Below are 22,409 nucleotides of genomic sequence, written 5' to 3'. Positions count from 1 at the left end.
AATTCTCTCTCTTATTTACTGAGCAATATTTCTCTTTCTCATTATATATATATATATACATATATATATATATATATATATATATATATATATATATATCCCTCTCTTATTTTATATACATTACATCATATAATATTAAGTGAATAGATAAATTTCTTACATTATAGTGAGATACGAGCATATTTATATTTCTATATTTTATATTTATTTCTCTTCTTTATTTATTTATTTTACAACAAATTCCAATTTCACAAATAATTTTATCAGTTATCTTCTCTAAAATATCCTAAAGACATTTTAGACTTAAAACTGTAATTAATGCTAATCTTAATCAAATCATGTTAATTAATTAATTTCACAAAAAATCGTAAAATTTGTTAGTAAAAATTTATTACTTTGATTTTCTCCTTTTTTTAAGAAAAAATTTCAATCACTCATTTCTATGAACTACCTTCATAATTAAATCTTGACCACTAATATTTTATCATGTGGTAAAATGCTTTCTTAAGATACACTTAATCCTAGTACACTATTCTTAAACATCACATCTCTCTCATTAATTAATTTTTATATTAGAAAATTACTAAGAATAAGAATGGATAAGATTATCTATTAAGCCATGATTAGGATTCTTAAATTCTACCTTATCCTTTTCCTAATTTTCATTAGTCATAAACTCATTTTTTTCACCACTCTCATAATTTTTACTTCATACCACAGTAAACAAAATTAGCAAGTGAGAGAAGAAAAAAAATAAAAAAAAAAAAGAGAGAAGAGGCCTAAGCCTTGAGTGAGGAAAAGAGAGAAAAATTAGCTTTGTTTTATACAATAATCCTACACCACTAGTTTAAGGAGCTGGTGCGGATTTTCAAAATCACAAACTAATCGACAAGTGCACCGAGTCATACCAAGTAATACCTCAGGTGTGTGAGGGTCGATCCCACGAGAATTAACGGACCAAACAACAACAATTAAATGATTCACTTAGTCAGACAAACAAAAAATGGTGTTTTGAGGTTAAAAAATATTAAACAATAATTTAGAGATTTAGAAAGCGAACAATAAGATTGGTGTGAGAAACATGTGAGAGAATAGTTAAGGTTTTAGAGATATTTAATTTTTCAGATTTATATTCCTTACCAACTATTTTAATCATGCAAGATTCAATCCATGACAAACTGTAATTGACTAAATCCTAATTCCTTAATGATTTAGTCTCCTCTAACTTAATCAACCGCCAATTCTTTGGATACTTTTTATAGATGGTTAGGTCCAATTCTAGTTTATTAGCCACAAAAACCCTAATTACCCAAATATAAGAGGATTATATGTCACGTATCCCGTTAAGTCTAAGCAATTAGTGATTTAGAAGGAATTTACTTTCAAGCTAGTATCCAAATGAGATAACTTTTTCAAGAATCAACAAAAATTCATGTAGAACAATAGTTATTTTCCAATATACTCAAATTCATAAGATGAAGAACAAAAGTAATCCTTGAATTTAAATCAATAGATTAATTAAAATAGAGTGACAATAGTTTTAATCCATAGAATAAACAGAGCACGTAACCTTAACAAGGGAGGTTTAGTTGCTCATGGTTCAGAGAGAAAAACTAGGGTTCAAAAGTGTGTAAAAACTAGAATGAGGAAGAAGAGAAGAGAGAAGCCCGAAGGGCTAAATCTTTTCCCTTTTATATCTAACCTAATTTGATTTGAAAATAAAATAGAATAGGTTAAATTACACAGTTGGTCCCTACACTTTTTGTGAAATTGTAAATTGGTTCGTACACTCTAAAAGTTTGTAATTGAGTCCCTAAAGAGAATTAAAATTTGCAATTTAGTCCCCGCTGGTCAAAAAGTGTTGATTTAACAGAATATTCTATTAAATCAAACACTTTTTGAACAATGGAGACTAAATTGCAAATTTTAATTTTTTTAAGGACCCAATTACAAACTTTTAAAGTGTAGGAACCAATTTACAATTTCACTGAAAGTATAGGGACCAACTATATAATTTAACCAATAGAATAATCACTACTAAAGCCCAAAAAAATTTAGGGGTGTTCATGGATCAGATCCAATCTGCATATCCGCGGTGTTTATCTGAATTCGATCTGAAAATTGCAGATATGGATCTGATCCGCACACTAATAGGATCAGATTGTGGATTTTGTGTCGATATTCGCATATCCGATCCGCATATCCGCGTATCCGCAAAAATAAAGAAATAAATAAGTAAATATTTTTTTATTTTTTATTTCAACTAACAATTATCATATATGTTGTATTATTTTAATTTATTATTTAAGAAAAGTATGTTTAATATTATTTTAAGAGTAAACATATTTAAAAGAATAGAAAAATAATTTTTATATTTTTTAATAAAAATAAGCTTTTAAAAATATTTTTATGTTTTGCGTATATATCCGATATCTGATATCTGAACCGATCCGCAAATGTGCGGATCGGATCCAAGCTTAAAAACTGCGGATATTGGATCTGAACCGTGTTCACCCCTAAAAAGATTGTGTTTGGGAATAAAAATAATTAAAACAAAATAAAATAAGATATATATGACCCAGATCTAACTAATGAAGCCCTTTCCTTATAGTTAGATCTGTGCTACTGGCGCTAAATGCCAGAATCGGCGTTTAGCGCCCCTGGAGGCAGTAAGCTTCTAGTTGTTGCTGTCTTCCTGGCGCTAAACGCCAAACTCCCCACGAGGTTGTGAGCTTGCACACATTACGAGGCACCTGGCGCTAAACGTCCAAGTCCGTGTTTAGTGCCAGTTTGACAAAATGGCTGCACACATTTCAAAGCACATGGGCGCTAAACGCCAGATGCGGCGTTTAGCGCCAGATCAATAGAATAAAAAATTCTTCTTTTTTCTTCTGCACGGACTCTGTCAAACTATTCCAAACTTCAGCTGAAATAATCAAAACAATAGAATGACTCAAAATAACATCCAAATAGGCTTCAAACACTAAAATCTCAATAAAACTCAATAATTCATATCTAAAATAATAAGAAATAACGAAAAAATACTCACGCATTAGAAGCACTTCACCATTTCTTCAAGAATTAATTCTTTTAGTCCATTTTTTCACTCTTTTCTTATCTTTTCTCCAAAAAATCAGCAAGGTAAGTGCAAGAACGTCCCTAGTTTTTTCACCTCTTTTTTTGGTTTTAAAGAGGCCTCTATAAGAGACCATGTTTCTCTCTGTTTTTATCTAGATAGCCATCACTAGGAACCGAAGGAGCACGCATAGGAGACCTTAATTTCAAGGTCAAGAAAGTTGCATTTCATCTCCTCTATTCCTTTTTGTTTCGACCATAAGCACCATTATTCTATTAATTATCAAATTTTCCTTGTTTAGAAAATTTTTTGTGACTAACGTGTTAAAGAGCGTGAATCAAGAAAAAGGTAAGGGTTAGTAACACTTGTTGATTTCTATGTTTGAAAGTGATGTTGATACCCTCTCTTGAAAGAATGATGATATGTATGTTTATATGAATCTTGATGATATGATGAATTGTTTTTCATTGATGCAATGTATGCTATATGTGAACATCATGACTATGCCTAATGTATGAATGATGGCCGAAATGTATGATGCATTTGAGGTTGAAGTTTCATGTCATAAAAGACACTAAGAGTTAACATAAGTCATAATATGAAGTTTAAGAAAGATAATTAAGAGAAAGAATAAAAGATGTGTGAAAGAGAGTCAAAAGACGTTAAAAATATAAAATGTAGCTTTAGAAAAAAAGTATGATGCACCAAAAATGACACTTAAGTAAATTAGAGAACTAAGAGGGGTAATGATGTAACTAATAAGAATTAAACCTAAAAACATGAATGTAGAAGTCTTAAGGGTAACTATGGAATTATATGAGATGATTGAGTCAAAACTGTAATTAAAAACGAGTTGAGTTTAATTAAAAACTTTAGTAAAAGTCGGGGGTAAAAAGTTAAACTATAGTAATTAATAAGATAATGATAAATAATCTAAGAAAAAGATAACAATTTATGCTAAAAACAAAAAAAATTTTGCATTAATAAAATTTTTAGGGGTAATATGATAAGTAAGGGGTGTAAGTTGGTAACTTTAGTAATAATTAACACTAATAATAGTTGATTATGATAATTAGGGTTATAATAGTAATTTTGATAAAAAAAAAGTAAGGCTTAAAATGATTAATTAGAATACTTAGGAATAAAATAGTCTGTTTGTAAAACATAAGGATAAACTAGTAAAGTGTCACTTTTAGGGTTAAAGATTATCTTTACGAAAAACATAGAAGATAATTAAAGTAAGACTTAAGGAAAAGAAGGGTAATATGAAAATTCGGTATAACTTAGGAGTAAAAAATGAAAAATGTGAATTAAAGGTCTCTCAAGAAAAAGGAAAAGAAATCATAAAAGACTTTAACTAAATTACTAAGATCCAAAGGATCCCTTAATACAAGTAAGGGCAATACGGTATGGATGTTGAAAGGCTAAGAGCAAAAGGGTCTCTTGAATTATGAAAAAATACCATGGCAGTGTATTGAGAGGGCAAGGGCAAAAGAGTCCTTTCCGAGATCACTACATTGTGTCCCAAAGAAAAATCTAAACATCAAGGTGATTAAGGACCGCTTGAGAGAGTGAAATTTTATACTGCCTAGCCAGTGACTATATGGCGTGGAGACTTCCACTTGAAATCGAAAGGAAGGTCTCTCCCATGAGGACGGCGATATGTAATGCTCATAGAGGGACAATTTTTCAGGTAGGGACAATGATACGTAACGCCTACCACGTAAACAATGTCGAAATTTTGAACAACCAACCAACACGTGAGCTCACGGTCTGCAATAGGATCAATTATGCATCATACTTGATTGTGCATTTTTCTCGTAATTGAGTTTGTGTGCTTGTAATTACTACTTGTATTCTATGATCTACTTAAATTCACTGCTTGTATGTATAACTTATTAGAATGACTACAATAAACGTATACAAAGAACATAAATTCCCTAATTTCCCGCGAAATTTAGGCTTAGCACGAAACCACTTTGTTTTCCATTATCACCTTACTAGGAACCTTTGGTTTTCATACCCTTCTTCCCTCACTTCGCAGATGGGATCGGGAGTCATCTTCTTTGAGGTACCAGCAGTAGGCCACTATGTGAATCCCATATGGGGGGGACCATCATATGGGGTCAGACCTGCAAATTTTGAAAAACCTTTCTCTCACCCTCTTCTTAGTCCGGAGTTTGATCTTGACGCGCTGTACGATTTTTTACTATCTGAGTTACATCTGGAAGGTACCCACTTTCCTTTTCCTCCTTGGCCACTGCACTCGATGGAGTCTGAGCTAGACTCTCCTTTCGACATTCAGCCCATATATCCCGAGTAGTTCGACCCAGTGCTAGAACCTGTGATACCAATGGAGCCTGTTCCAGATTATCAGCCACTTGACCCTATGGATGAGTAGTTCGGTCCTTTAGGAGAGGCCTTCATGCTAGCCATGCGCAATGGCTTTTTGTCGACCTCTTCCAACGAGGAGTCATCTGACATCATTCAACCTTGGGAGGACCAGATGATCATCGACTTGACCTCAAGCCCATCAGAAGATGTTACAATAGAAGGAATAGAGACATGACAGTAGCTTAGTTTTTTTTCCCCTCACCCTTAGTAGATTTTTATGAGGGATAGGACCTTTTGTGTATAAGTTAGGTCGGATCCAATCTAAGGTAGCTTTTGTGAAGTCGGAGTTCTATAGTAAGTCTTAAGAGTCTGTATATATAAGTCTCTACTAGTAATATGTAGTCATAAAGTCTAATGTAATCTATTATGAATTGTATTGTATAAAAACTTAACCTATGGACACTTATGTGATATATATATATATATCCGCTTTCATCATGAATGTATTGCATGTCTAACTATTATAACTAATATCGATAGACTTGGTTAATTCACATTTATAATGCACGCTACATGCTCATATTAATATAGCTAATATATAGTTTAGAGTTTTTAAGGTTGACTGAATGGTAACACCTGATGACTAGCATTAGCCACGACGTGTTAGAAGTTGGATCGTTACAATTTTTTACTAATTAATCATTAATTTAGAAGTATTAGGAGAAAATTTCTTTAAAAATTGTTGCCTTTTGTATAAGAAAAAAACATTTTAATAGAAAAGAGAACACAAGAAAAGAGTTACCTAGAGTGCATGCAGAAGCATTGCTATTGGTCAAGATAAGGCAATCTGTTTTGAGAGTTGCCACGAAAAGCATTCCCTTTAATGTAAAAAAATATTGCTTCAGATCAAAAGGTAATGACCATATAGACAACCCATTCAAAAATGTTGCAATAAGCCAATTTGGGTTGCCTTCAACAATCAAAGGCATTTCCTTTGATATGTATAGACACCGTTTTCTAAAGGTTGTCTATGTTTGATTTGTTGTAGTGAACCTTTTTTTAAACAAACTTTTAAGAATATCTAACATGGACCAATTCATCTAACCAAAATTGGATCAAGTCTCCTAGAGAAAATGTTTCTCTAAGGTAGCGTTTGTTTGCGAGACAGAGACCAAGAGACAGAGACAGAGAGATAGAGACCAAGAGACAGAGACAGAAATAAGTATTAGTATTGTGTTTGGTGTGAAAGTGTACAAGACTGAGTTATGTCTCATTATTGTGTTTGGTTTGAAATAAAAAATAAAGACTAAATATTAAAAATTACTAAAATTCCCTTAATTTCACCCAACAACCCTAACCCCCAAAAACAATTTCATTTTCATCAGCTTCAAACCCTAACCCCCTTTCTCCTCTCCTCTACCCTTTCTCCTTTCCTCTTCCGTCAACGAACCCTGGAGCCCGACCCGCCACCGGTAGAACCTCCAAGGGTTGGAACCACGAAGGCGCCTCTCCAGTTCTCCTTGGTTCATCTTCGTGGCCCCATTTGTCACCCTCGGTTTGTGATGCTGCTGCTGTATCCACGTCGGTGTGTGTGCGTCGCCACCGTGTCGGAGCTGTGCGTCTGGTATCCGCTATTTCTCTGTCAACGGAGTTGGTATGTTTCTTAAACTTTCAAACTTTCAAAGGTGCTCCTTCCCTCTTCCCTGTACATTGTAAACCCTAACCCTCGAAATTATTTATAATTGTGAATTCGTTTTCAGCTTAGTAATTAGACAAAGATTCTGTAGGGATCTGCTCAATTGAGGCTTTAATTAGTTGCATAGTCGTTAATTTGTTGGAATTATACTGTGGATTAGCTCTGAAGGAAACATTGGAGCTGAATTATATGGAACTACTGTTTTTTATTCCTGCTAAACAACCAAGTTGTTACTAGGTTGAGACTTGAGAATGCTGTAATTAAATGTGGGCACAACTAGGATGGTTCATTCATGTAGATGATTTTGTAGTAGAATTTTTTCATTTCCTATTCAAATGTCTTTTTAAGGGAAGCTGAAATCCTTTTGGTTTTTGCATAAGTTCATTTTGCAGACATTATTAATTGTTCTGTGAAATGCAGGTAGAAGTTGAGGAGTTATGGAAAGAAATTACTGATATCCAAAATCTGGTAAGAAGATGTAAAGCGCCTAACTTTTTGTACATTTGTTTTAGTCTTTAGTTCACTAAAAAGATTCATTGTATGTTGCAATCACAAGAGGTTCACACACTACTAACAAAATGACCATATATGTTTGGTGTTGTCCGCATCAGTCCTGCATCAAACTGATTGAAATCCATACATTGTTTGTTTCTTAAAACTTTTTTTTGTTTAAAAAAAAAGAGAGAAGAACAGGTACATTGTTTTTATTCCTACCAAAACAGAGTACTTTGTAATTTTGCTATGTAAATATTTGTTGATTTTTGTTGTTGTACAATACAATCCACTTTTTGAGGAGCAAGGAATTGCATATTCGCATTCATGGCTTCTTCTTCTTCTTCCTCCTCCTCTTCTTCTTTACCTGAGGTTGGTTTTGTATTTGTTTATTTTCTTTTTGTTATATTTTTCCTCCATTTTTCAGGTTTTAGGTAGCATCCATTTTTTGATTTCATATTTTATATATTGTTAGTTATCTGTTGTTGCCATTTCTGAATTGATTTCTGTTGAATCATCTTTGGTTGTTTCATATATGAATCCTCGGATATTTTTGGCACCTTGGATGATTAGAACTTTGTAACTGAAAACAAAAAAAATGTGAAATTTGATTAGAATCAAAAGCATTTTGTTAGTGTAAGTCTGTAACACCCTTAATTTTTTTGATAAAAGTAACACCAAGGAAGGAGAAGGATCACTTGGAACTTTTGAAGAATGACAATTTGACAAGAGGGGAGATACTAAGATAATTGGCCTGTTTTCTCAATAATGGGGTTTTATTGGGAGGAAGATTATCTCTGTCATTCTGGTAGAGGGTATAAATTCCTTTTAGTATCTCTTTTATGTGTAGTATGTACTAAATTAATAATTTTGAATTACTGTTAAAGGTATAGCCTGGTTAACAATGGCTTCCACAAGTAGAAGATCTACAAGTGGTACGTACGGCAGCGGCAACATAACGGGAGACCATTTTTGTGAGTGTGGTTTAAAAGCACCGTTACAAGTTTCGAATAGCGTGCCTAACCCGGGTAGAAAGTATTACGCATGTCCTACAAGGTGATGTGGATGGTTTAGATGGGCAGGTCCAAGTATCCAACATTCTGACGTTGGAGATGATCGATCTTCTCAACTGAACTCTAATTTTAAGACGAGCGAACGAGTGGAAAAACTTCATACTGATGTTGTGTATCTAAAATTTTTAGCATTCCTTCAACTTCTTGTTTCTGTAGTTTGTGTTGTCTTGATCATTGTATTGTTGTGTGAGTTGTAGTATGACCTTTGAACTCAAATAGGCAAATGAGAAATTGTAATAACTAGTTTGAGAACATGTTTCTGTAATTTTTATTGGTAATTATAAAATGAGGACAGGTTCAACATCTCTTCTTCTATTTGTGACTGTGTCCTTTTTACTTGACTACTGCTCTCACATTATATTTCCTTTTTGTTATTCAATACCGTATAAGAGGAATCATATTATACACGTTATGTTACATTAAAAGAAATAGATATGAAGCTAAGTTAGAACACAAGAAGAATGAAGACATAATGGGTCCAATAGTGCAATGAGAAAAAAGAGAAGAAAATGAAATCAAAGCTAACCGGAAGAAGTTGAAAGTAAGTAGCACTGTGACATACATAACCCAAAAATAATTGGTAACTTTTGTTTAATTATGGATAATCTGGATATGTTGAATCTTTGCATAAGTCATTCAAATAAGATCATGTGCACAACATATGTCCATTTTGAGGAAAAGGTTTATAATGGAAACACAGAATTGTTAAATAATTCATTACCGAAGTATCTATCCAAAACAGAGCAAAAGAAAGGCATTACCATAGTTATACCATGTTAAACATAACCATCTCCTAAAATCCTAAAACCCTATGGTGAAAAAGTTAACACCCTAAACCAAAGTTAATATCCTAAGCCAAACTTAATAAATTTAACCAGTAGTCAACTTCATATAATGGAACGCACAAGGCCAATCATCTGTGAATCTGACAAGCCCCAGAAGTGTGCATACACATTAGGACTCTCAGAAAACTTCAAAATCGCCCTCACCACCTCGTCATCACCGAATCCAAGCTGTGTGAGCTTCTCGCCAACCTTCCACCTCTCGTTCACACCAACAATGGCATCAGCTATCAGTTGGGCATTCTTTCTTTGGTCAGCCGATGATTGCTGAATCTGATCGGCCATCCTCTCGAGTACGTCAACTTGTTTTCTCTTCCTCCCATATCTCCTTGTGCTTCCCGCACTCGCACCGGCCTCAGAATGTGATGCTTGTCCTTGCATTGCTGGCCCTCCGTCGTTGTCTGGATGTGGAGACATCTCAGACTCATCAAATTCAACTGCAGTGTCCTCTGTCTCTTCGTTAACCTGTTCCTCCGCATCAAAGCCACTAACGGCCCCTGCTCCCGTGGCTCTATCCCTGCCAAATATGCCCTCCAGCCGGTGAAATAAAGGAAATGGCTTGCCAGGACTGTAGAACTTGGTCGGATGTGCCTGTGATAATATAAACCGAACTTAACAAATTTTTTGATGAAGTTGCAGTTGAAAAACTAATGACAATAATGTTTACTAAATAATTTAATAATATACAGAAAATATGATAATAACAGATATATAAACTCCTGAAATAATACATGAGAAGTTTATGCAGCTTTTAATTAGTAGTCAAAGCTGCTACTCCCAAATTTTGAACCTGACCCCATTTCTCTCTTTTCTTTTGTTACCCTTTCCAAATTCAATTAAAACTCCAAAAAAGAGCATTCACGGAGACTCAAATATAGTTAATTGTGGTTCTATCACTAAATAAAACTAAAATATTACTTCATCAGATAAGAGAAAAAGACCACTTAGGCTAGCACAAAGGCTATTAACAATTAACAAGGATATTCCTGAAACACACTCACCTTCAACCATGCATCAAGGACATCTTTGCTGTCAACCTCGACACATTGTTTGTCATGGTTCCAGCCGAATCCGCTACAAGCTAGCATGTCAGCGATGTACTGGTACTTCTGCTTCAACCGCTTATGCTTATTCTTGCAGTGCTTTGTGGTCAATGCAACCCGGGAAAGCCTCCAGCATCTTCAAAGCCAGTTTCTCGAATGTTCCCGGTTTAAACTGCCCACAATCAACCCTCTGACCGTCTACGACAAACTCCTCCATGAAGCCAACAAAAGCGTTAGTCTCTTCATCACTCCACATTCGCTTGTTCTCCATTTTTACCTACAGAAATTAAGATAATCAAAACTATGCATAAATTATATAAGTTACAATTACTTAACACAAATGAAACAGTAAAGAATAACACAAATAGTAAAATTAATAAAACAGGTCATTCCTATTACGAATGAAACAGCAAAGATAAAAAAAACATAAACATTTAAAGAAATCTAACACAACTGAAAAATTTTCATTAAAAAATATTTTTTAATAATGTTATAACATCCAAAGATATGCTTTTACGTACCATATATTTTTATTAAATTAAAAAATAAGAAAAAAATATATCTTTACAGGGAATATGGACTTTGAACTTTGGAAATTTTATGAAAACTAAAGTTAACAAGAACTTTGTGTCAGTGCCTAATTTAAGCTTCTATCATTACTTTCATTTTGTGCCAAAGTAATTAGTTAATATAAGAACTGTCTTATATTTTGAAATACAAACCCTGTCATCAAACTTAGAATAACGTAAAAAAAAAAAAAAAAAAAAAAAAAAAAAAAAAAAAAGAGGAAAAAGGGGCAAAACTTTAAGTTAGATATAGAATGACTAATACAAATGCAGAAGAAGTGCACATTAAATTAATAGAATGAATTATGTCAACATAGAGTGCAAATTATATTTGTAAAGTGAGCAGAAGAAAAAGAAACCCCAAATCAATTTTAGTGTGACAAACACAAAAAGCATTTCCATTTTCACTGCAACCATTCACAAAAATGTGGACAGAATTTTTTGGAAGTCACATTTGTATATAAAATCCTTGCTTATAATTACATAGCCATTGGTATATTGTACGCATACCAACATGGATTCACATGATTGCAATCACAACGGTTCTCCTATAAATAAATAAATAAATGCCAGGGACCAATTGGACTTTAAGCATGTGTTTTGAAATCTTATCAAGGCAATGTGTATAAAAAAACTAGAGTTATCATACAAAAAGTACTTTATGTTAGAATATTTTTATGCACAAATTGGATCCTGCATCTGGCATTTTTGTTGAAACAGCCAAAGTTAAAATTATATTTTAATTAGGGTTTAGAAGCTTAAGCACATGTTCAAAGAGGATTAGCCTTATAAAGTTGGAGATGGTGGAGAAAGAATACTCACATAGGCTGCTCAAATCAATACAAATTTTACAATTTCCATATAGTTTGCACCTGAAAGTACTCCTAGGCTAGAGGCAAATAGAAGTTTACTGAAGTAACCTGTTTCTACTGAAGTTTACTTCTCAATTTTAAGTTAGTATTTTGCAAATCAAAGCCTATCAAAAGCTGGAGTGCCACTTCTCTTTAAACTACAACTAACCTAACAAATTCCACCAAAAAAATTTCACATTCTCGCATCAAATAGACATAAATTAGGCAAACAAAGCAGCCCAGATTTCAGAATCAGAAGATGCATAAGAAAGGAAAACAAAATAAACAAGCATGACCAAAACCAATTCATAGGAAGCACATCACACACGAAAATAACCAAACCGAAATGAATAGAGAAGAACCCAGATTACACAAACTAATGAAATCCACAGAGCATAACTAACCTAGGTTACACAAAGCATAACCAACGAATGAACGAAGGAACGAAATCCACAAAGCATAACTCGCTAAATATTAAAAACGACCCAAACCAGTAATGAAATTTTCCCAGAACTAACCTAGGTTACACAAACTGTGATGATAACAACACTTTCTGATGAACGCTTTTTGATGAACTCAACAACACTCTCTCAACTGGGTTCGTCGGACTTAATCCTGTGAAGGAGCAAACGAATACTTGAGAAATGGTGGCCTAGGAAGAGGAACTTGAAAAGTGCGACTCACTTACCTTGCAGTGGTTACGACGGCGGCTACGACGGAGCTGGGATGACTAGCGACGCAGACATGGAAGGACTTCAAGCATGAATGAGAAGATGGAATGAGGGGCTGCTTCAAACTGAAGCCCTAATTTGATTTTAAGAAAGGGTAGATGTTGGAATTAGTTAATTATAATACGGGTATTTTAGGTATAAAATAATTATTCAAGTTTTTGTCTCTGTCTTTAAAAATCTCAGTCTCTAGTGTCCCTACTTTTTGGAAGTACTGAAATACTGAAATTTCTGAGACAGAGACACAAAGTTAAGTACCAGTCTCTACCTCAACAAACATAATACTGAGTTCTTGTCCCCTAGTCTCAGTTCCAGTCTCTGCAAACAAACACTACCTAAGAGTTGATGATTCCATATATTTTTCACTATTAGGTCCTTGATCCAAATTATTTGATTCTTATTGAGCACAGGGACAGACTGATTGGTATACTGGAAGAGAATAGTGGAAGCTAAGCAGTCATGATTCACCAACAATTTTGACAGTAGTAGTTAAATTTTATTACTAAAATCTAATTAATTTATTTTATAATGATAACTAAAGTTCTACCAAGGAGATAGAAGCCTCTTAAAGAAAAAAAATTGTATTTTCAAGGCTTAAATTATTTAAAACTACTAATTAAAAGGTCAAAATGTTTACACCTTAATACAATGTCAACAACAATTAAGAAAAATAGGTATATTATGTTTACATACAAAATTAGTTACCAAATCAGTTATTTGTATAGAATATATGTTAAAATATAAAATATATATTAAAAATAAACTATAAAATAAATATATTTATATATAAACACATACCAGCTTATTTAGTAGTTAATCTTTTGTGTGCATGTACATTTAAGAAAAAGGGGTTAAGTACGATTTTGGTCTTTAACGTATAGGTCAAAAATGTTTTTCATCCCCAACCTATTTTTGCATACAAAATCGTCCCTAAGGTTCAAGTTGATTTTAAAATCATCCTTCGGACAATTATACCCTTCTCCTTCTTCACCAAAATACTCAACAATAACAATGAATGAATCAGAAGCAAAAACAATAAAGTCAATTCTTCTTTTTTTTTCCTTCTTCAGCAACAACAATGAAGCAAAAACATCTCTTCTTTTTTTTTCTTCAGCAACAAGAATGAAGAAAAAACAAAAGTAGAATTGGAGACAAAAGAAAAGAAGCATAAGTAGAATTAGAAACAAAAGCAAAAACAAACTTGGAAATAGAAATAGAAGCAAAAACATAAACAGAATCAAAAGCATAAAAAACAGAAGCAAAAGAAACAGAAGTAGAAGAACAATGAATTAACAAAATAAGAAACAAAATAAAAAAATAGAATCAGAAGTATCTCTGCTTCCTTTTCTTCTTCTTCATCACAGTGCCAGCAACAACAACAATAAAATCAGAAGAACAAAACACAAAGAGATCAAAGATCAAATCAGAAGCAGAAGAAATAATGAACAATAAAATCCGAATCAGAATCAGAAGCAGAAGATCAAATTAGAAGTAGAAGAAATTAGAATTAGAAGCAGAAGCGAATGAATCAGAAAGGACCAGTGACGAGGAGCAGCAGCGAGGACACGTAGCAGTGGCGAGGACCAGAAGTAGCATCGAGGACTAGAAGCATCGGCAACAGTGGCAATAGTGGTGGAGCGCGACGGCGATGAGGCACCCCTATTCCTTTCCCTGGGCGTGCGTTTTCTCTCTCTCTCCCTCTTCACGAGCTCTTTGACGGCGGCAAGGCGTGGCAAGGAGCAGCGGTGAGCGGCGACGAGTAGCGGCAATCGGCAAGAGGAGGATGAGCAAAACGATGAAGCTTCCCTCCTTCCCATCTTCCCTTTCCCCTTCTTCTTCCCTCCCCCCTCGCGTGATTCCCTTCCCCTTTTCCTTCCCATTCACATCCATTTTCTTTCTTTTTTTTTCTTTTTTCATTTTATAATTTTTTAATTAGGGATAATTTAATAATAAAAATAAAATTTTGGTAAAAATGACGATTTTAAAATTAAGTTAAACCTTAAGAACGATTTTATATGCAAAAAAAAAAGTTGGGGATGAAAAAATTTTCGGCCTATACCTTATGAACCAAAATCATACTTAACCTTGAAAAAAATATTACCACCCTAGATGATTCGGAGTTGATTAAATTCATTCACAAAAGCATAAATTTATACTCTTTTTGCACTATACTCAAACATTAATGGTGATTACTATGTTGCTTAAAAGTAGTACTTAACTTATGAAAAATAGGTTAAAATTAATATTTAATAAGGTATAAAAATAAATATTTTTAAAAATTTAGAATTTATTAAAAAGTAAGTTATGCAAAATTTCACTACTAGAAAACGGCTTATTATAGACGGATTTAGAAACATATTTGGTTTTCATTATAGATGGATTTTTAGTTACCGACGAATTTTATCCATCAGAAAAAATGTCGTCGAAAATTATTTACCGACAGATTTTTTCTGTCGATAATTTATTAACAAATTTTTCTCTATTACCGACAAATTTTTCTTTGGTAATTGTCACCTCTATTTCGCTAAAAACGTCAGATTTTTTGACAGATTTTCTGTCGATAATTAATGTCAAACTTTTCGGCAGATTTTCTGTCGGTAATTAGAACCAAGAAAAGAATTTACAACTCTGCATACAGATAGATTTTCTATCTATAAATTCGTCAGTAAAATAAAACATAATTTTTTTAGATTTTTCAATTACAAAATAAACCTATTTTTATATAAAATAAATATAAATTTAATCAAAATAAATTTTTATCCAATTTTTATGTAATAAATATAAACCAAGCTTTAAATAATATAGTACACTGTTTAAGAGAACTAATAATGTAAAAATCTCACTATTTAAGTGCTGAATATATAAATTGCATAAAGATATTATAATAATAATATAATATAAGATTCTTCATTAGACAAAAGACCAGTTCATGAACATGAAGGCCAAGCAGTGATTGGAATCATCATCATTGAGAACTTTCTATGCAATTGCTTGATCATAAGACATTGGCCTGTTCATGCTGGAAGCACATATTCCTCCTGGTAGATATGCAAAACCCTGAAAAATCAAACAAAAAGAAAAATAAAATTCTAAATTCTGCATATTGCATATGACATCAACTCGAATCAAAACTACAATGGCAAAGAGAATCAGAAAGATGTAAATCATGTATAGGTAATAGTAGATCTTTCTTATAACATTAAACAAATGAGGTCTACAACATGGATCAAACAAATCAGTCGCGCCAACCCATTATTCCTATAGATCTTTCTTAAAATAAGGTTTATTTGTTAATTATCCATGGCAGGTACATTGTCACGCAAATGGTTCTCACAGGTGAATTGGAATGCAATGGTAAGGACTGACCGAAGATTGTAATCATCGGCTTCTCCGGTTGCACGTATATTCCCAGAACCTACTTCAAGTTTGGATGCCAAATCTAATGTCCTTGTTATGATTGGAGTATTCTGGGATGCAAAAGAAACAGAAACAATGACATTTTATTAGTCAACACAGAATCATGCATGATATGATACCATTAGTATCAGCCAACTCAGATTACTTTTTAAAAGTTATAAAACTATGTAAGAGTAAAGTCACTGAACTGTTTTAGGATCCAATGGTATGACGCGAAATCCAGAAGGAAGTAGAAGAGCATCATTATCAAATGATTCATCAATAGGTGCAAATACCAATTGAGCACAAGCTCCAATTGCATTTTCATCAACCTCACTGCAAAGCTGCAAAATCAAATTGCATAATAGAAGGTTAAAATAAGAATATTACTACTTTTGTACCATAGGTGATGATGAAATTTGTTTGCTTCATTAAGTACCTGCAACAGCATGGATGCCTTAGCACACAGAACCCCAAAAATTTGTTGGGAGATCCTATCATTGCCCAGCAGTGACCAACCATTCTCTACAAACCCATTAACATCATCATTGAACCACCTAAGAAGTTGAATTTCAATTAATTATACAGTAATTAAAAAGACTCATAAGACAGATAAAAATCAATTCTTTCTACAATGAAAGTCGGAATGAATAAGATGGCCATAAGAATCCACAGTTCCTAATATTAAGTAGCCATTGCCTGAAAAATGCATCAAGTTCAATCATCCTGTTTAAAATAAGTTAGCCAAACAAAGTATTAGATTTAAAATAAGAATCATGTTGTTTAACCACATACTCTCAGTGTCGGCAAGAACAATACTCTGAATTTCAGAACGACGAGGACAGTGATTGATTATCGATGAGGCAATATGGAAAAAGACAAAGGTAGACCAAACACAATTATATGTTTACCTTCTCAATCAAGCCTAAAACACCATACTTGGTAGGATTTGAGCATTTCCCTCCCTCGATTTGAATAATGTTTACATCTTCTAGTTCTAGTAAATCTGCAAGCTTGACCTGTTAAGGTTTTACATTAATTTTATTCATCCATGCAGGTAATTCATAACATCAGCTACATAGTGTATTCTGGAATTTAAAATGATTGCTTATAACCTGATCAGGGAGGCTTAGTGTGTGAGGCATGTTATTGATGGAAGTATCCTCCTTGTCTCTTTTGTTAGACCTAGAATCTGCACGAGAATTTGTATTAAATGCTAATTAATTAGTTAGCACTATTGTAAGAAATTCAAAAGGAACTATCTACATCTTCTTTTTCTTAACTTCAATTGGCTATCATAATCATAGTGTTTATCATAAGAAAATCAAATGAGATATTTGTGCTCTAGTTAAAGTCCAAAACTACTTCTTTGACAAATATAAATTCAATCTTTAATTACTAAATTCTCTCCATACCTGCTGTGGAGTAAAACCACATCCTTCTCATAGAATGAATCATAATTTCCAATCTCGACTTGTCCATGCCATTAATCAGGGTCTATAGACGAAACACAAACCTGCAAGAAGCATGAATTATATCCAAATTATAGAAACAAGAAAAGGATCAAAACATAAATGTAAATGTAATCAACAATTACCAAATATAAATTCTTCAACTCTTGAACATTTAGATAGCCAAAGAAGCCGAAAATTACCAATTACCACATACACTCCTTCACAACATCTAAAAGCAGGTACAATTCATACTCCACCTCTTGTTCTGCAAATACACAACTAGCATTCACTTGTTCCACCCTCGGCAATGAATTTGTTCAACAAAAGCAATTGATAATGTTTAATTTGTAAAACTCAGTTAAATAATAAATAATTAAGTGATAAATTAATTATGAGCAAAAATAGTTAAAAATTTAAAAATTTATAATTGGAAAAATAAAAATATTTAGAATACGAATTAAAACACTTATCTTAAAGATTTTGATTTTAGGTTGAGCCAACAGGCCAAAACCACAAAACTGGTCTCACTTCCCCAAGTCCAATCATTTAAGCACTCTTCTTGCACTCTTCTTCGCTCCACAGAGAAGAGAAGAGTGAAGAAAAAATCATTTAATCTTACTATTCAACACTTCACTTAAATTTCCATAGCTTCCAAACCATAGCTCCGATCGAAGATTCGTTTGCGACTACGCGTTGCTCTTGTCGTGCTCTTTTTGATTCTATACCACTTTGCGGTAAGTACACCCACAATCCTTGAAATGTTTTCAAAATTTCCTTCAAATTTGTGTTTTGGGTATGAGTGTTGAGATTGTTGTAATTTCGTTGTTTAGGGGAAGCTTAATCTTGAGTTCTAATGGGATTTTGACCCAACGTTACGTGAAATAAGGTGAGAGAACATTTTCTTTGTTTTTCCCAAATTTGAGTTACGAACCTAGTGTAAATATTGTGAAATTTGTTTATGATTAGATTGAATAGGATTGGGTTGGCATGTATTGATGCGGAATGGATTAGCATGGTGCAAATTCAGTGCGAATTGGGTTCAAGGATTACTTTGGTGAGAAATTTGGTGGAGCTTGGACCAATAGGAGTTGGTTTTGCCGATGAAAAAATTTTCCGAGGTTGAGACTGTCATCAACGAAGGTACGAGACTTAATTTCGGATAAACATTGTGTAACATTATGTGAAAACCTATGTTAATTATCCCTCTACGATAGGATTGAATGGAAATGGTGGTTGTTATGATTAATTGGTTGTGAATTATGAGTTGTATTTATTGTTGAGTGATATGAATGCTTATTTATGAATTAATTTGAATATTTATTGTTGAGGATGCTTATAAATGGCTTTGGGATGGTTTAGAACTGAATTGTAATGTGAATTTGTAAAAATGAACATTTGTGTAAAATTGGTGAAAACAAAATTTTGACCAACTTCGACGGGTCATAATTTGGTGCTCAGAATTTAGATTTTCGTTAAATCTATCTTAAATTAAAGTTAGTGAAAAAATCTTTAAAACCGTCAAGAATGGATAGAAATTGATAAATGTAGCAAAAGTTATTGATGTTTGAACTTAGGGGTGAAAAACTGAATTATGCAGAGTTGCAGAGTTTTTAGCAGAACTGGATCTGTGCGTACGCACGATATTGAACTTGCACATACGCATATGTCATGTGTATGCATGAATTACAAAATAGAAATGAATGAAAATGACCTTGTGTGAACGCACAGGGCGTGCGTACGCATGAAATAGAAACAAAATTGAAATTGTTCGTACGCATGATGTCCCAACCCGAATTGAAATCGTACGTATGCACGGGACATGCGTATGCACGACTATGTTGATTTTTTAAAAAAATCTGTTTTTGTCTTTTTAGGCTCTCATTCTTTTTATAAACCCCTCTAACCTCCGTATGGAATTGAATAACTGATAATTAAGCTTTGAATACACTGGGAAATGATATAATGAGATGAACTGATTAATTCTCAGATAACCACTTGGTAAACTAGATGAAATTGTTGTGGGGATAGTGATTGTATCCCGCCCGCGGTGAGGACGGTAGTGATGTCCCACTCACTTGTCAATAAAATTGACAAATTGATAAATGATTGTGGGTTAATGAATTCAAATTGATAAAATTAATAACAAATTTGGGTTGATGAATTTAATCACTTATGAAAAGACTAAAAGACTTTGATATTGATTAATTGTGGCCTAAATGGCTGAAGCGGCAAGATCTGAGTATTATCCCGCTTGCGTGATGACTTGATCATTGATTTAGCATCTGTACCGGACAAAGACAGAGGTCTCATCCCGCTTGTTCCATGGTTGTAGTGTGATCTGGGGATAGCGATACGTAATGCCCACATTCTCTCGGATGAAAGGTGAGATGCACACTCCATTGATGTAAGACGGCACTCTCCATTGTTTGGCATGTTTATACCTCCAAGAGAAGGTGAGACGACATTCTCCTTTGAGATAATGCTACCATAATTTATATTATTTCTCCTGGGGATGCGCACCGAAAGACCGATTCGGGGTGTCAATCGGATTTTGTGTCGGGTTTGGCAGTATAACCGACACTTGAGCTCATGGCCAATAGGACAGGCATGCATCACCTGCATCTATGTAACATTTCTTGTGTGTGCATATTGTTCTTGAGTTTGCCTATGTGATTATTCCTGTTTAACTGATAATTATCATACTTGTTATAATTGTCTTTGTTTGTGCTTGAATCTCTCTACTTGTGCTTGTTACTACTACTGAACAAATTACTGAACACTGAATTATTGAATTTGAACCATTGTGATATTGAGAGAACTGATAACTTGTATTGAGAAGAGTTGAGAATTTGAGATCATTAATATGACTGAGATTTAGCCTGTTTATCTTATTTGAATTATTAAAAAGGATCCTAGACTTGAACCTTGTGTTGATTGGAGTATAAGTTTGCCTAGCGGGTTCATATATTTTTATATAGTCTCTGTTTGGAATTATTATCCTACTGAAAACTTTCGGGTTCTCACCCCGTTGTAGAACTATTTATTTTACAGATATAAGACGTGACGCACCTTGCTAAGTATGATGGATTTCTCTGGGATAGCGAAAACTCCTTTTGTATCTTGTGCTTAGTGTATCTATATCTCCACTTTTGAACACATATTTGTATATCCCTTTTAGATGTCGATTTATGGAGAAACAAGCTGTATTTTGTTTACTTCTGGGTTGTATTATACTTTCTAACCGGCCTTTTCTTTGCAGGTCGAGACTAGTACTTGCTATGTATCTCCTTCTGAACCATATATGTAATATATCTCTTTCTTTTCTGTATACCACCACTTGTTATCTTTAACGTTTCGAGCGAGATGCGCTTGTCCTTTTTTTTTTTGTTATCCTTTATTCACAGGGTCCTAGCGATATTACTATCTTTCAAATATATATATATATATATATATATATATATATATATATATATATATATGTAGTTTGTTTTTAGGCGTCGTAATGCCTCACCACCTCTAATTTACGACTATAGCATAAGTTTTTGTGTGGTAGGGTGTTACATAATTCAAGATCTCATCATGCACTTTGGCAGAAAAAAGTTCTTATTATGCACGCACATGTATTGTGGCGTCGTCATCAGTAACTAAGTAACTCACTATAAAAGTTAACTAACTATGTAACTAATCAACTAAAGAAATAACTAACTAACTGAAGCGTAACAACCTGAGATGCAAGATATTGTACAACGTGCTCAACATTCCCGAATCTAATCATGAGATTGGAGCCACATTCCTTCAAGGAGTTCATCGAATTTTGTAACGCGAATAGGAGCAGTTCTAGCATTTCATCAAAGAAACCTACAATCAGCAATTCAACATGGTGTGAATTTAAGTTAGGGCAATTTAAATTTAACTTATTACAAATAGATTTTTCATCGATAATAAGTTTGAAATCAAAATTTTAATGTATCGATAGAATTATCGTCAGATCTTATAATTTATCGGTAATAAGTTGGAAAATTTTTAAATTTTTTACCGACAAATATTTTCAAAAGCAAAATTTTATCATAAAAATCTGTCTATAATAAACAATTTTCTAATAATATTTAGACACCAGCTCATAGGCCGCACCATAAAATTGGCCAACATCAATTTAGTAATCCGACCTCATTTGACATTATACCTTAATTATTACTACATTATTTTCAAATGACGACTTAACTTTTAGTATAATTTTTTTGTTTAATTTATATTACCAAGATTCAACAAATTTTTTAGTTGAGCTGCTTATTATCATGATTAAAAATTTGATGTCTAATTATTAAAAAAATTAAATAGTTAATATTTATTTTAAATGTTAAAAATTAATAAATTTTAAATATTAAAAATTTATCATAAATAAATTTAACGAGTGAAATCTTATTCCGATTTCTAACACTTTTATAAAATTCCTTTTCGCTCCTTAACAAAAATATAATCTCATTGCGATCTTTATTCATTACTTCTATAAGACATTCTGGCCCTTCTGTCACTCCGTTAATAGGAGGAGTATAATCACAACCCGACCTTAAATCATCACCAACATCTACCACCATTCTCTGCATTCTCTCTTTCTCCTCTCTACTATTTTTTGTCACCATCATTACCAATATCCACCACCATTCTTTGTTTTTGTTGCACCACTCCATTGCCATCATTCTTCTTCTTTTTTACCGAACCAAAATCACATATTTCTCTGTTTATTATCGGCAATCCTGCGTTGCCATGGCTACTCTCTCTCCTTTTTTCTTTTTCTTATCCTCACAATCCCTCTCTCACTAGCTTGTCCCTGTCTCTGTTTGGTTTCACACTAAATTTC

At 33.2% G+C, this 22,409-nt stretch overlaps 1 protein-coding gene and 1 long non-coding RNA gene across 10 annotated transcripts; one reads left to right on the top strand and one right to left on the bottom strand.

The window, feature by feature from the left end:
* Positions 1-15,439: 15,439 nt before the first annotated feature.
* On the bottom strand, positions 15,440-18,791 carry LOC112784200 (homeobox-leucine zipper protein HOX32-like). 9 transcript variants are annotated; one of them, XM_072229542.1, is made up of 8 exons: positions 17,752-18,791; positions 17,513-17,613; positions 17,213-17,289; positions 17,009-17,116; positions 16,537-16,654; positions 16,307-16,441; positions 16,068-16,168; positions 15,440-15,758 (listed from the first exon to the last, which is right to left on the bottom strand). In XM_072229542.1, the coding sequence occupies exons 5-8, from the start codon at positions 16,546-16,548 to the stop codon at positions 15,716-15,718; spliced, it is 291 nt and encodes a 96-aa protein (XP_072085643.1). In that variant the 5' UTR covers positions 16,549-16,654; positions 17,009-17,116; positions 17,213-17,289; positions 17,513-17,613; positions 17,752-18,791; the 3' UTR covers positions 15,440-15,715. The 9 variants fall into 9 exon arrangements, with proteins under 9 accessions (XP_072085643.1, XP_072085645.1, XP_072085642.1 ...); XM_072229544.1 differs by having other exon boundaries at positions 17,513-17,594; positions 17,752-18,511; XM_072229541.1 differs by having other exon boundaries at positions 17,695-18,476.
* Positions 18,128-20,879, top strand: LOC140182547 (uncharacterized). Its single transcript, XR_011878340.1, has 4 exons — positions 18,128-18,285; positions 18,382-18,437; positions 18,518-18,691; positions 20,603-20,879. It is a non-coding gene; the product is annotated as an uncharacterized lncRNA (long non-coding RNA).
* Positions 20,880-22,409: the final 1,530 nt, after the last annotated feature.

Source organism: Arachis hypogaea, chromosome 20 (assembly GCF_003086295.3).
Source record: "Arachis hypogaea cultivar Tifrunner chromosome 20, arahy.Tifrunner.gnm2.J5K5, whole genome shotgun sequence".
In the NCBI taxonomy this organism is placed as follows: Eukaryota; Viridiplantae; Streptophyta; class Magnoliopsida; order Fabales; family Fabaceae; genus Arachis; species Arachis hypogaea.
The sequence above is the reverse complement of the archived record's forward strand: the minus strand, read 5'-3'. Positions and strand labels throughout refer to the sequence as shown.